The sequence below is a fragment of the Nuphar pumila genome, chromosome 12 (genome assembly GCF_984573655.1).
Source record: "Nuphar pumila chromosome 12, dmNupPumi1.hap1.1, whole genome shotgun sequence".
Lineage (NCBI taxonomy): Eukaryota > Viridiplantae > Streptophyta > Magnoliopsida > Nymphaeales > Nymphaeaceae > Nuphar > Nuphar pumila.
In genome coordinates, this window is record NC_143260.1 from 15,544,179 (window position 1) to 15,560,616 (window position 16,438).

Consider the following 16,438-nt stretch of genomic DNA (forward strand, 5'->3'; position numbering starts at 1 on the left):
AGCTACAAATCCTTTGCAGCAGAAGGTTATGGTAGCTGCAACACTGTTTTTATTTTATGCAGTAATTTCTCTGTTGTTCCGCAGCTGTTCATTGTACTTTGCACCTGCGGTTCTGGGGTTTTCTGCACTTGCTCTTCACTGTACAGTTATCTGCTGGAGTTCACAGCTTTACAAAACAACAGATTTGATGGGGGATGGTTGTTTTTTTTATTTTGATACTCTTTTTTTTTTTTTTGTAGCAGCTGTTATCATGAGCGCGGATCCTTATCCTTCTACATTTTGAGGAAACTAACTTTAGCAAGTGTGGAATTGCATCAGAGATTATGAATTATCTTGTTTCCATTCAGTTACGATTGTTTCTATCTCCAATTAGTTGTTATTGTATTAGTTGGAACTATCTATATATTGAGGGAATATGTATCTATCCATCACAGAGTGTGAATAATAATCTGGTTGAAAGGCCTCTTCTACCCGTGGATATAAGTAGTCATTTCCGAACCACGTAAAAAATTGCTTTTTCATGTATGTGCTCTTGTTTGTGTTTTATAACATAGTATGAGAGCAAAGCTCTTTATAGTAATTGATGATCATTGGATCCTATGACAGAATACGGAGGAGCTATTGATGGTAACACAACCAACACCACGGGAGGTTCCGCTACCAACAATGTTGGGACTATATCTACCAATGTTGCCGATACTAAAGTTGGTTGCCATGATCAAAATCATTATTTAAATTAACCAATACGTTTAGGATACATTACCGAAAAAACTAAAAAGCCAGAATACTCAAATCCCGCCTATGAGAAATGGAAATCTGAGAATGATATACTAATGAGTTGGATGTTAAACTCTATGAAACTGGCAATTGCTATAAGTTTTTTGTTTATGAACACCTTAAAAAAAATATGGGATGTTAAAAAAAATTATGAAGAACAATTCAACCTCGCAAGAGTATACGAACTGCAACTACAGATTGCTAAATATACCCGTGATGACAAGCCCTTTAATGTGTACATAGGTACCCTTAGAGGGATGTGAGATGAATTACTTCAATATCGACCCCCAACTGGTGACATTCTTGAAAATAAGAAACGGTTTGGGAAAGATAAGGTTTTTAAAGTGCTGGCAGGTCTCGACCCTCATTATGAAAACCTGCGAGATGATGCCCTTGTCATCATACAACTCGGTGTATGCCATGATCCAACGTAAAAAAACTTGTAGGAAAGTTATGAATATGGGCCTTAAAACTAAAGAAGAACAATATGAACAAATGGCATTTCGGGTTGGCTTCAAGAAAAATCAATCGTCAACTAGGCCATCAAACAACTTCACTCAAGAACGATCTAAATCAAGGCCTAAACATAAATGTACCTATTGTAAAAAAAATGGGTCACTCCAAAGATCAGTGTTGGGATCTTGTTGGTCGACCTAACTGTGACAAGGAGACTAGTGTAAAGAGAGATTCGGCAAATTTTGTCACCAAAGATGACCTGGCTCATTTTTTCAGCAGATGGCTAAGACATACTTAGCATCTACCTTACCCATTAGTGATACTCCTATCGACCTGCAAGATAAAATTCATGTCTTACTTTCATGTCTTTCAAACAACGAGTGGATTATTGATTCAAGAGCCTCATACCACATGACAAATCATGACGATGGATTGACTAGTACAAAAAAATTAGTATATATTGTCGATGAATCAATCATGATGGTCACTAGCACAAAGAATATTAAACTTATCAATCAAGATATTGATTCAAAAGTTCTTATTGTTCCTTAACTTACTGCTAGTCATATATATGTGAGTAAGATCACAAAAACTCATGATTGTTTGATTGTTTTTTCTTTAAAGGATGGGGGTATTTTGGGACACGAGAACGAAGATGGTGATTGATAGAGGCATAAAATGTAATGGGCTATACATCTTTAGTCAACTGACGAGAGCCCTTTTAAGTTGTGCTCAACGAAGTAATATTTATAGCCTTCGGCACTCCCGTCTTAGACATGCTTCTGCTAGAATCATAAAATTGTTGCTGCCAAAATTGAACAATGATAGTTTATCATGTGATGCATGAGAGTTTGCTAAGGCCACTTGACTTCTTTTTCAAAACTCTTCTGTTAGAAATAACATGATTTTTTAATTGGTGCATTTTGATGTGTGGGGTCCAGCCCCGACTCTGTTTTTGGTTTTAAATATTATGTTACATTCATTGAAAATAAATCATGTGTTACTTTGGTGTATTTTCTGAAGCATAAAAATGAGGTGGCTAAAGTTTTTAAAAAATTTTGTAATTTGGTGCTTACTCAATATGACAACAAGATCAAACTCCTGAGGTCCGATAATGGAAGAGAGTACATTAATGAAATTCTTGGTGAATTTTTTACTCAGCAAGGTATAATGCCCCAAACTTTTTAATTGTGTCAGGACTCCTCAACAAAACATTTTTATTTTTTAAAAAAAATTAGCGATGGCTATTATCCATCGCTACTTCATTGCTAATTTAAAGCAGTCGTCGATTTGCGACAGAATTTAAGTCATCGCTAATGTTCATCGCCAAAATAGCGACGTATATGTATCTCTCATTAAATAGTAGCGACTGATTAGCGACGGATTAAATTCCGGTGGATAACCAAATCAGTCTCTATTTAACAACGGGCATGATCTGTCACCAATCTGATGCTACCTAGCGACAGATAAATTCTGCCATAGTTTAGTGACTAGGGTTATGCGATGGAAGCTATCCATCGCAAAGGTCGTCGCTAACATATTTAGCGACGGATAGCGTTCCTCGCTAATACGCATATTTCTTGTAGTAAAATCTTGATGGCCCGGTTGACTCATCTATCCAAGAATATGATACATCTCCCACACCAAATCCAAATGCCACTTCTACAGACCTAGATCCCGTCCAATCTGGTTAAAAAAATCGGTAATGTTAGGAGATCTTCTCGACCCACTAGGCTTCTAATTAGACTTAGTGATTACTATTCCTATTGTGCTACCAAAATGTCTAAAGCTCATTCTATATAACATCAATTTGACATCTCAAAACTATCCATGTCTTATCAAACCTACCTGTCCAAGACTTATGCCCATCATGAACCATCAAGTTTCAAAGAAGCTCTTGAAGGCCCTCAATGGAAATGGGCGATGGATGATGAATTAAAGGCTTTACTCAGAAACAATACTTAGACTTTAGTTGAGTTAACTCAAGGGAAGAAAACAATGGGATATCAGTAGATATATAAAATCAACTATAATAGTTATGACTCTATTGAAATGTACAAAGCAAGATTAGTGGCAAAGGGGTATACGTAGAAAGAAGGTATTGACTTCACTGAAACCTTTGCACCCATTGTAAAAATGAATTCTATATGTATCCTTCTTTCAGTCATTGTAAATAAGCAGTGGGGCATTTTCCAATTAGATGTGAAAAATGTTTTCCTTCATGGTGAGTTGGAAGAAGAGTTGTATATGGACACTCCGCCTGGGTATAAGTGTGATCTTGAAAAAGTGTGGAGACTCCAAAAATCTATTTACGGTCTCAAAAAATCCCCTCAGGCATGGTTTGCCAAGCTAAGTGAAGTTTGTATTAAATTTGGATTCAAGCAAAGTACCGTTGACTATACCATGTTTGTGCATCTTTCATCTCAGAGCATTGTGATTCAGCTAGTCTATGTTGATGACATGATTTTAACAGGAGATAATAAAGCTATGATATAAAAAACCAAAGAGATCTTACATGCCAAATTCGAGATCAAACATCTTGGCAAAGTAAGGTACTTTCTTGGTATCGAAATTGCACATTCTAATAAAGGATTTTTTTTGTGTGAGCAGAAGTATACTTTAAATATTCTTAAAGATGTTGGAGTGATTGGGGTAAAGGCAGCAGAAACTCCTCTTGAAGCTAACTGTAAACTAAAAAAAATGATGGAGAGGTTGTGGACAACATTGAGAGTTTTCAAAGGCTTATGAGAAAGTTAATATATATAACTATTACACGTCCAGATATTGCATATGTTGTAAGTGTAATCAATCAGTTCATGCATCAACAACGATCTATTCATGTTGAAGCTGCACACAGAGTTCTCTGATATCTTAAAGGGAGCCCAGGCAAGGGGATCCTTATGAAGAAGAATGCAAATCTTGACATTGTAGGATTTACTGACGCTGATTGGGCAGAGGATGCAAATGATAGAAGGTCAACAAAATGTTTCGATTCTTTTGTTGGTGGTAATCTTGTCACTTAGAAGAGCAAGAAACAGTCAATAGTTGCTAGATCCAGTGCTGAAGCTGATTACACAAACAAATTCTTTTAAGAAGATAGGGATGTAAAACCTCATGATTTTTCACTTTTAAAAATTTAACTAATGAGTTTTTATGCAATTTTAGTGAAAATAAAAATTTAGTATTATTTAAATAATAATAAGAGGGTTAGCATAGGCTTTGGACTAAGTAGATCGTGAACCCTAGATGGAATCCATGGTCAACACATATGGCAAAGGTTTAAATTTTAGATAAATTGTTTTTTATTTAAAGCATTAGCTTAGCTTCATCAAGCTAGGCTTAAAAAAAAAACTTGAGAGGAAGCTCAAATAGGAAATCAAGATTTGACCCATTTGTAGTATATGCAGGATTTGTGCAAGATGAAAACTTAAATCAATTAAATTGAGCTTGTAGATGCATTAAAAAACAATGGTTAATAATGAGATAAAAAGTCATTCATGCAACATGCATTGGTTCATGCATGAAATATGTATTGATAAGTTTAGCATGTGATTTTGATTGCATATATTAAATTAGTTTATATTGCAAGTTTGTCTTAATTGTGAATTGTGTTTGCTTTGATATATGCTTATTTTCTTACTACTAGATTATGTGAGATTTCTACACGAAAAACTTTAAGTTCACATCCCCATTTTTAAAAACCCTTTTTTACATCCTGAGCAACGTGAATATAATGTCTGAGCCTATTGACATTGAATTTGATTTACATTAAATCTTAGCTTAAATAATTTTTTGGTTTGAAATGGATATAGGTTGGTGATATAAATCTATGATGTACCCGAGATCCATGGGTTTGTCTTTCTGAAGTGAAACAAAATTTTCATTACTTTTTCAAGGTTGAGTTTGGGGTCGTTACACTATCCACCCGGTTTTTCAGTCCTATCTAACATACACTTTCATATTAACAAACTAGTCAAACCGTCACTCCTAACAGACAGGGTAGCAAAGAAAGAGGGAAAAAATTAGAATCCCTTATATGCAGCAATTTCACACTAAGGGTTAGTCCAAATAGAAAAAAGCATGCTAGTTCGCGAAGGCAAACTAGAAGTTAACCACTTCCCACAAATAATTTACATGTTTTTGTTGAAAAGCAAAATGAAAAAGTACAAATGGCAGAAAGAAACGTTGTAGATTACATTTTCTTTGGCATTTTACAAAAATGAACCGTAATGGTCATTTCTAAACACAATATTCAACCTTCTTTTACAGGAACTAATCATCCGCATGAAGAAACATGAACAAAGGATTTGGATTAGTACTTGCTTCTTGCAAATTGATATCTCAGACCTAGTTCCCTGTGAAATTCACTGCTTGCATGATATTGCAAAGAAATTAAGAAAATGAATACCAATACCACATAAATTCAATATATGATTCTAAACAAGTGAAATGCAATAGATCTGTGTAAGATGGTTGTGCCGTTCTCCAATTTTATGTCATTGGTAAAGCCATAGGCATCATCAACAACATATAGTAATAAAATCCGCAAGGCCTTGTAACCTAACAATGAACAAAATGTATATGATAGACATTTTTTTTAGATTACAAGAAGCTTAAGTTAATGTACAGGAACAATTAATTACAACCAATCAGTAGCATGGTGATGGGAGATCACCCTGCCATAAATAATAGGAGAAAAAAAACCAGAAGCAATCGTTGTGCAACTAGAATTCTCAACACATGAGCAAGTGCAGAGCCTCCCAGTCATCAAAAGTCTGAGTATCCACTAAACTACTGAAGCCGAGCAGGTAGCCCCAACATCTGCATTTACTGCTGTCCAACAATCGTGATTTGAGCCCAATTCCACCTTGTTCTATTTCATCTGCATTGCAACAGAATTGCAACTAATTGCAGTCAGATGCAACCACAAACCTTGTTGGTGATGTTGTTTAGCAGAATTGGAGTACAGACATCTGTCCATGAAGCATACAAAGATGATATGGAGCAGGGGAAGGAAATCCACTATAATCCTATCATAAGAGTTGTTGCGTTGCTACCAAATTGGTGATGATGATCCATGAATGACAACCATGGTTATGGGAATAGGCAATTCCCACGAAAATGTAAAAAAATGTCTTGTAAATGCTTGCTATTTTTATCAAAAATTTCCCTCTGAAAAATAATAACATTTAACGATCTATATGCTCAATAAGCAACTAATTACAACTTTAATAATTAGTTTTTGAGCATTTTAGAAAAAGACATTTGAAAAGGACAATTTAGAAAAGACAACATAATGGATTTGAAATCACTTTTGAAAAAATTCATTTGAATAATAAAACTAAATTGTCCAATTTACAACCAAAAGAATTTTGTAAACCACATATGACAACCTCTATCATATTTGAAAATAATCAGATCTAATTTATCAACTAGAAAGTTTTTATTTTTTGGTATTTTAACAGATCTAACTTCGAAAATACATTTATTTAAGAGGGGATATGGAAGGAGAGCAGCGAATAGGACTAAATGGCTGATCAGGTCAATTGGATATGCAACACAAACTAAGGATGCAAAAGTTGAATTTAATCAGATAGACGATCCAAATCCAGCATGTCATTTCTAGTTTTGGATCCTTAAACGTCAGGATGTGCATCCTCATCAGATTTAGATTTGCTTGCTCACACTATTTTCAAGTTTGGATTGGATTCCGATCAATATTTTATCAAAATACAAGAACTTCTTACATGTAAAAAGCTTGTCTTCGAACTTTTTTACCAGATCCAGTATTACCAGGTGTTTCGGATATGGATTCAACCCCAATTCAAACCCATGGTCACATTTTAAAGGATTCACCACTATGACAATAAAACAGGCCATGATACCAAGAAAACCTGCTTTGTTTGATTATCTCAAAGGTGAAAAAGTAGTTTTAAAATAGCTATCAACAACTCGCACCAATGTTAGTAGTTTTTACACTAACTTATTTCAAAAATTGGATAAATGAAATTATGCAGATCATTTTACATCGATAATAGCAACTTTAAAAATTTTAATATCCACTTAAAAGTCATCTTAGGAATACAGAAAAACATAACATCTGGGAATTGATGAGTGCATGATATTAGCATCAATTCAATTAGGCTCCAAAAAAAAGAAGAAAAAAAAGAGAGCAAACTTCAATGTTCACTTACCTTCCTATAAATATCATTATGTGATAATTATGAATCTCTTGTTGCGTGCAAAATATAAAAATTATAGGGCTAGGAGGTATGCCCTGTGCACCATCTAGCTGCAGTGGTAGAGGTCAACTAATCACATTACTTGCACTTCTTTACCATTGGCAGCTGACCATGAAGGTAATGCAGGAAGAAAAATCCATCTTTTCAAAACCAGCTAGAGTTTGCCTCATGAAATAAGCGGGTCAGAACCGTACTTGAGCTCAGGAATGTGGTTAAATCTGTCAAAGAAAAAAGGAGCAGAATGTGAGAATTAAGGATCAGTTCCACAGACCAACATAAGGATTAAGGAAATTAAAAATTTGAACGTGTTCCTAATCAAGATTAAAGGATAGTCTCAAACCTTTGCTTGACTTCGAGAAGTCCTGTACCAATTGGCATAGGGATGCCCATTATGATGCACTCACTGACCCCCTCAATTTGGTCAACCCTCCCATGTACAGACGCATCAAACAAGTGATCAGTTGTTTGCTCAAACGATGCCAACATCAAGACACTATCTTTCATCTTTTTGATACCAAATCTTGTGATCCCTAGCACTTCACCCTGCTTGCAAAATCAGATGCGAAGGAAATTTAGCTTATAAATAGTCTAAAAGTGGCTCTGATGTCACAGGCTCCAGAAAATTCCTTACCTTAAACGTCATAACATCTGCAAGAAGCATCATATGGCGTACATCTATTGTCATGCCATGATTTCTCATAATAAACCGTATTTCATCAATTATGGACTGCCTCGCAGCTTCAATCCCCAGTGTATGTTCAATTTCTATAACATGGTTGCTCTTTGTCTTCTTTCCCACCACCCCAGGGATGCCCATGACAGCAATAAGATTCGTCCTGCAAATTTGCATTTCAAAAGCAACAAAAAGAAATGAATAAATGCATCTGCCATCCTCAATGATTTCCTACCTTTTACATCGTAAGTAGTTCATTTAAAGCAAGAAAGTGCTGCATAACAGTGGAAATGCTTGCAACATCAAACATAAATAAATTTTAAAATTTCAAATAAAAGTATCCAAGAATGCTAATTATAAAATGTTAAGGCGAGCTATGCCAGGGAACAGTGTGCACCAAGAAGCGACATTCACTTGCAGCATGCACAATCAAAGAGAAAGTGAAAATCTACCAACAGGTTGGGTTGGCTTAAAGCACAACGGAAAGAATACAAATGTTCAAGAAACATACCCTTCCAATAACAACCTATATATATATTTTGGCTTCTCTATATCATTCGCATCTTTAGATTCCTTTTTCTTCTCTTCACTGATAATAGCACGACTTATGGTTGGAATGCCCTGCAAATAAGATAGCCCTGAACTTCAGTACTCGTGAAATCACAAGCATCCACTATTTTTAGGTAACTATATCAAAATACAAGATACACTTGTGCCAGACCTTCACAATAACATTTGGAAGTAAGGAATTTAGACAGTGGAGAGCATAATCGAGTTTCTTCTTATCAGCTATAGAAGGATAGATCTTCAACTCCGAATCATCTATGCAAGCAATATTCTGAAAAAAAAAATAAAGTGAGACATCCCTCGAAGGAAATACTGAGCAGCTAAAATGCTTTCTCACCTCTCGCTTTAGTTTTATCTTCGGATGTTTCAAAATTGCATCAATGATAGTGTAGGAAGAAATCTCCAAGTGCATAGCCTCAATAGCCTCCCAATCTAGGTTCACTTGAAGATAAGCATCTCTCCCAGAATAAACAATCTCTATAGATTTTGATACCTGGAAAAGAAATTGTTAATGTCAAAGCCACATCAATTACAAAATTTTCATCTTAAATCTCGTCAACAACAAAACATGCAACCTTTTCCTTGAAAACAATCAACGATTCAACAGTGAGAGAATGAAAAATGCTATTCAATAATCAGTGCTACAACTGTTTTCTCCCATTATTCTGATTACTATTTATAATGAATACTGCTGGTCAAAACTCTACACAATGGCGTTGGATGAAAACATAAAGGCCTAATCTTTAGCCCTTGATTATGCACATAAGAACTAGATAAGCGAAGGAGCTGAAAAAAGAAAACACATGCTATAATGAAACTAGACATGTAGAATGCACATTCATCAACAATCGTAACATTCGCCAGTTAATGAAGCGACCAAGGAATCTTATATACCTTTGACACACCACCTTTGAAGTATAGTTCATAAAATATATGAGAGGGGTGTTAAATATATATATATATATATATATAAGTGTGTGTAAGTATGTGAATATATTTTTTCATATATACATATATATTTGTAAATATTTTTTATTCCTTTTTTATACAATTATCTTTTTACTTTTTGTATTTTGTGCTGGATTTGACCAGCTTTGACTAGGCATTAGGACTAGTCTAATGGCTAGTCATGGCCTTCCTTAGTGTATTTAAGGGGATCTATCCCTATTGTAAAAGCAGGCATCTTTTGTGCATTTGTGAGGATTAATATGAAATTTTTGTCCAATCGGTTCTTGTTCCTTGGAATATATCTTTTAAGGATTTTCTATTTGCCTCTTTATATAGCTTTGTTAGTTCACCATTCTTCTTTTGATACATCCAATATTATTTGTTTGGCCTTATGGAGGAGAGTTGTATGTACTTCTATATTGTGGAACTAGAGTTAATCGTTGAGGTGAGTTATGTGTGCACCTTTGTCTTCTTGTCAGTATAGATTGTCAAATGTTTTGGCTTTGACTGACAGTTGATTGACCTCTAATTACATGAGTGTGTTGTATCACTCATTTGTTTTTGTGCACCTCGATGTTGTTGAGCAATAGTTAGTTGTTAAGGTGAGTTATGTGCTCACCGCTATCTTCTGTTCAATATAGATTGTCAAGTTTATGGATGTTGTGTTGACACTAGTCTTGGCTCTGTCTAACAATTGATTGACCTCTGGTTCTATGAATAAGTTGTATCACTCAATTGTTTATTTGGCTTTTATTGTTTATTGGATGCTCGTAGGTGATGACTTTATTGTTATTTGCTTGTGACCATTTTTTGTCTTTATAGATTATATCTCATATTATTGTGAAATTTATTGCTTTGATTTGAATATTGTTTTTCAAATCTTCTTGCTTATTGACATCAATTTATCTTCATTACAGTATATTTGCCTATCTTGATTTCTCCACTCTTCCCTCTTATTTGAGTGACCTTTTTATTGGATAAGAGATTGTTCTTTATCAGTTTTACAACCATGGTTGTGGTGAGTTGTGCACCCATTGCAGCTGATGTCAAGGTTGTAAGTTGTGTATCATTACCCGTATCGGTCGGGCCAATAGTAATACCATATCGTATCGCATCGTAAACGTATGGTAAATTTCTAATAAAAAAATTCAAAAAATCTAAAAAAATCCAAAAATTCTAAAAAAAACACATCACATGAAATAATGATGAATTACACAAAATACAACCATAAAATCACAAATGAAGCATTTATGTCGATATGAGCTTTAATAGACATCATAAAACATCAACTATCACACGAACAATGCAAGATATTAAATATCTTGCAATTAAGAACATGTCACAAGACTCATTACTTTCATACTACATAAATAAAAATATTATGGCAATAGTTGCACTCGATTTTCACTCATTACTTAGAGTACCCATGCCATGTCGTATCATCTGATGTCATCTTTGTTGGAGTGTGGAACCTAATTTTTACCATGATAGAAATCTTTAATTTTAGAGAATTAACTTCGCGATAAGTTGGTGAGGGGGTTGTAGGGAGGCAGTGCCCCTCAAGGCAAAAATTTTTGGTGAGTAGCTTTGTAATTTTACTCATAATAAAGATTTTTTACCTTAACCAATTTTCTTGACTAAAAATGGTGGAAATACATTTTTTTTTTTACCTTAACCCACTTCTTTGGGTAGAAAAAACAGTGGAAATGCGCTTCTAATGGACTCTAGACAAATGGAGAAGTTGGCCTTCAAAAGGTATTTAAAACCCAAAATGAAAAAAATAATGATTTTCAGCCCTTTTAAAGTGTGTTGAAGTTGTATCGTATGATACGCCCTTTACGGGTATGATACACACTTGTATCTATCGCGATATGAGTGTGTATATGTATCATATCATATCGTATGATATTGACAACCTTGGTTGATGTTGTTTACAGTTTTACAATCATTTATGAGGTGAGGGATGTGCACCTCTTGTGGTTGTAACTAGTATTTGACCCATAAGTGGTCCTTGTTTATTCATACCTTTTGTGTGTTTGTTTAGCACATAGCATTGTGATTAATAATCTCTTGTCCTATGTGCTGATACACTTGAATTTTGAGGATTTTTGAATTAGAGGTCAAAGTGGTGGTTGCTTGTGGTGCGCAAATTGGTGTTGAGATTTGCAAATATTACTCCTTTTGTTATGTGGGATTTTTAAAATCTCTCCATGAAATTTCTAAACTTTTACCTACTCGTTTGTCCTTGTATGGAAACATGTCTATTAACAAAATTTCATACATTTTATTGATAAAAATATTTATTTTTAAGACTTTTGTTTGGCCCATTAGTGGCCCTTTGTACTTAACCCATTTCGGGTTGTGTGAATAAACCTCTTGTTTTTTATGATTAAACCCTATTGGGGTGTGCTTTGTGTGATTTATGAGATTGCACTCATTCATTATTATGTGCATTAAATATGCTTTAATTGTATGTTGGATATGTATATATATTTGTGTGTTTCATTTTCATTATCTTGTTCACATTGTTGTATGCATAAATTTAATTAACTTCGCTTTTCTTGATGACTCTTTATATTGTTATAATTTATATGCATGTTGTCACTGTCACGGACTTAGAAGTGAAGGCCCTTGCGATATAGCTTCAGGTAGTCACAAATATTGAAAGCATACCTTTTAAGTGCACAAGCAAACTCGCAACACACGCACAGGAGCAGAAGCAAGAGTACGTGCATGCACAAGCATAAAAAGAACAAGGAGCCAAGGATGCATAAAACTTCTTTATAGCAACTTTAAGCAAAGTACATAAAGAGGGGCCCGAAACATGGCGCTATTAAGCCAAAAAGCCATATACAAGCACAGAAGAGTGCCAAAAAGGTATATATACCAGAAATAAAAACATGAAAACATAGTGGTTCGAAACATGCTCCCCTGCCTAAGTTGGCATCGTCCTCGATGCCAATTGTTCATGTTAGTCCTCCACAAGTTGACCATGCTGAAACATGTTGGTAGCTTTTTCCCAGGTGGCTTCACGTTCTGGTAGACCTTTCCACTGCACCAAGTACTTCTTAATTTCGTTGAGGTAGTTGTTGGAGTGGTTAAGGATGATTTTTTATCCTTTGCCTGAAATGTTGATTGTTGACAGCATACGCTGCGGAATGAGAGCATGTTGAGGGTCTCCTTCATCTTCATGGAACAGCTTCATGTTATACATATGGAAGCCCAAACGCACTTGAAAATTCGATGGTAAGTCCAGCCTGTACGTCAAGTTCCTAACGAGCTTGATGATGATGAAGGAGGCCATCATACTTACGAATGAGGCCTCGAAGGTGGCCCCGAAAGATAGTTGTGCTGCCAGGGGAGAACTTCACCAACACCTTATCTCTGACACAAAATTCTGTTGGCCGACGCATTTCATCCGCCTATTTTTTCATGTGCTTGGTCGCCTTATTGATATACGGCTTTGCCAACTCTGTCTGATCATGTCGGTTCCTAACAAACCGGTATGCAGAAGGCGCTTTGTCACGTTCTCACGCGGCAAGAGAGTGTGGAGTTTATGGTTGTTGTCCTGTTGCAACTTCAAATGGACTATAATTGGATGACTAACTCTTTTAGAGGTTGCAGCAGAATTGAGCAACATCAATTAAATCATCACAATCTCTTTGATTGGCACTAACAAAATGCCTAATGCCACAGATATTCCTCTAGCATGTCATTGATCCTCTCTATTTGCACATCGGTTTGAAGGTGAAAACTTGTGTTGAAATGCAAGTTTGTCCCCATCAAGCGAAATACTTCTTTAAAAAATTTGCCAGTGAAGCGGGAGTCACAGTCGCTGATGACGCTCTCCGGGATTCTCTAATACTTTATCACATTTTGCACGAACAACTTTGTGGTATTGGTAGCTGAGCAGGTGGCAGAGGTAGAGACGAAGATAGCATAATTTGAAAACCTATCCACAACCACGTAGATTGAACTGCAACCTTGAGTGGCAAGCTCACGATGAAGTCCACTAGTAGAGGCTCCAATAATCCTTCAGGTCTCTAGTTTACAAGCTTGTCTTGCCGACAAATCAAGCAAGTCTACACATAAGCATCAACATCGTCGTGCATCTGCGGCCAATAGAACGCACATAACAACAATGCCAAAGTCCTCTATTGCCCTGGGTGACCCGTCCATGATCCAACTACAGAATATACAAACAATCTCCAGTGTAGCAGAGCAAATCGTCTTCCAACCAAAATCTCCACGCCTTTCCTTCTTTTATCAACACCATCGACTGTTGGACCATTGGATCGTTCCTCAAAGCTTCTCGAACCTGGTCAAGAAAATCGCTTGTTAGTTGGCTAGCATTATTGTCCCAAGTGAGCAATGTTGCAAGTTTCGCCTTCCAACTCAAGGTGTCAACAACAACATTGATCATGTCAGGCTTGTACTCATCAAATTCCGCTAGAAAAACTAATTGTGGTCATCCTAACAACTGGAGCAAAAGTTTCTTCGTAATCTATGTCATCCTCTTGGGAATACTCATTGGCCACTAATCTGACATTATATCTTTCAAGAGTTCCATCACACTTTGTTTTAATCTTATAAACCCACCTACAACCTCCAGGTTTTCTTCTTTATAGAATATCTTGAATAGTTAAGTGTTAGCTTTGTCTAAGGCTTTTAATTATGCCCTTATGACTTCTACCCATTCAATAAGGTATTTGGCTTGAGTATAAAATAAAGGTTCTATATACGAGTGTGTTAATGCAATGAATGCCTTATATGTGAGAAAATTTTTCAAGAGGTTTAGAGACTCTAGATGACCTTCTGTTTTGTACTTTTAAATATTTTTTCAGTGCACAAGGAAGATTGGATTCGCTACATCTGAAGTATTGTAAACAATTGGTGTCCCTATGAGTTTTCTCTTCATTAATTACATTTTGTTATGTATCTATAATATCTTGGCCATCATCATAGTCACAACTATGAGACTTCGAAGTCAAATCTATCAAAAAGAAATATTCGTTTACTTGGCCTTTTAAAAAAAAAAACTTTTTCCAAAAAAAGATACATTTCTTGATATATACAATTTTCTATTTTTAATATCAAAACACCTATAACCTTTTTGGTTATCTGCATAACCTAAGAAAGCAAAGGAATGGCACAGGGAGAGATATTCTTATTAGTGAAGACAAAACATTTGCATCAAAAAAAATTTAATCTAGAGCAATCAAGAGATAATTGAACAAGTTTTTCAATTGGGGTTATATTTTTCAAAGAAGAAGATGACATTCGATTAATGAGATAGGTAGCAGTTAGGGCAACTTCAGCCCAAAATTCTATTGGTATTTGGTTTGTTATCAATAAGGTCCTAATAGTTTTCATAATGTGCTTGTGTTTTCATTCGGCCAAACTATTTTGTTGTGATGTGTGAAGGCAAGATCTTTAATGTGTGATGCCATGTAAATTGAGCTAATCTTTAAAATCTTTTGACAAAAATTCTCCCTCTAGGTAGGTGCGAAAAATGAAAATATTATTTTGAAATTTATTTTTAGCCATATTGTAAAATGTTTAAAAATGCAAAAAGGTCTTCGATTTATGTTTAAAAATGCAAAATTCTCCCTCTCTCTCTCTATATATATATTATTGTAATAAGGTAAATACCCATTAAGGGTATTTTTGTCTTTTTATATATGTAATAGGCTGTCATGATATCGGAGAATCAATTTGGTTTTATGCCTGGAAGATCAACTATGGAAGCTATACATCTTCTTAGACAACTTATTGAAAGATATAGAGAGAGGAACAAAGATTTGCATATGGTTTTTATTGATTTAGAGAAGGCATACGATAGAGTACCTAGGGACGTTCTCTGGTGGACAATGATGAAGAAAGGTGTTTCTCTCAAGTACATTAGTATAATTAAAGATATGTATGAAGGAGTAGTAACCAATGTCCGCACTTGTGGAGGGGTGACAACCAATTTTCCGATAACGGTTGGGTTACATCAAGGATCTGCTTTAAGCCCTTTCCTATTTGCGATAGTGATGGATGAGCTTACGAGATCAATTCAAGAAAATGTACCGTGGTGTATGTTGTTTGCTGATGATATTGTTTTGATTGATGAGTCTAGAGCTAGGGTTAATGCTAAGTTAGAATTATGGAGACAGACATTGGAAGCTAGAGGTTTTAAGTTGAGTAAGAGTAAGACTGAATATATGGAATGTCGGTTTAGTAAGCAACGAAGTAGTGATGAGAGTGTAGTGAAGCTTGGTGAGCAAGATATACCGGTGAATGATTATTTCAAATATTTGGGATCCATCATTCAAAAGTATGGAGAAATTGATGGAGATGTAAATCATAGGATAAAGGTTGGGTGGATGAAATGGAAAAGTGCTACTGGAGTGCTGTGCGATCGTAGAATGCCATTGCGGTTGAAGGGAAAGTTTTATAGGACGACTATTAGACCCGCTTTACTATATGGTACGGAATGTTGGGCTGCCAAGAGACATCATATTCAAAAAATGAGTGTAGCTGAGATGCGGATGCTTAGATGGATGTGTGGAAATACAATAAAAGATAAGATTCGGAACGAAGAGATACGTAAGAAGGTAGGTGTTGCACCCATTGAAAATAAGATGCGAGAGAATCGTTTACGGTGGTTTGGACATATTCGGCGAAGGCCTAATGATGCTCCAGTTAGAAGGTTGGAGAAATGGGAAAATATATTAGTTAAAAGAGGTCGGGGTAGGCCTAGGAAGACTTGGATGGAGATGATAGGAAAGGA

The 16,438-nt window shown here is 35.5% G+C and overlaps 1 protein-coding gene across 5 annotated transcripts in view; it reads right to left on the minus strand.

The window, feature by feature from the left end:
* Nucleotides 1–5,780: 5,780 nt before the first annotated feature.
* Nucleotides 5,781–16,438, minus strand: part of NRPC1 (nuclear RNA polymerase C1) — a 63,181-nt gene continuing 52,523 nt past the window's right edge. For 3 of the 5 annotated variants that reach the window (XM_089982175.1, XM_089982173.1, XM_089982176.1), the window contains 7 exons: nucleotides 9,053–9,208; nucleotides 8,870–8,986; nucleotides 8,660–8,769; nucleotides 8,107–8,311; nucleotides 7,816–8,021; nucleotides 7,428–7,693; nucleotides 5,781–6,115 (listed from right to left, as the gene is read on the minus strand). In XM_089982175.1, the coding sequence (XP_089838301.1) occupies nucleotides 7,642–7,693; nucleotides 7,816–8,021; nucleotides 8,107–8,311; nucleotides 8,660–8,769; nucleotides 8,870–8,986; nucleotides 9,053–9,208 (846 nt within the window). In that variant the 3' untranslated portion in view covers nucleotides 5,781–6,115; nucleotides 7,428–7,641. The remainder of the gene's footprint in view (nucleotides 6,116–7,427; nucleotides 7,694–7,815; nucleotides 8,022–8,106; nucleotides 8,312–8,659; nucleotides 8,770–8,869; nucleotides 8,987–9,052; nucleotides 9,209–16,438) is intronic. The other 2 variants (XM_089982177.1, XM_089982174.1) reach the window with 1 other exon arrangement.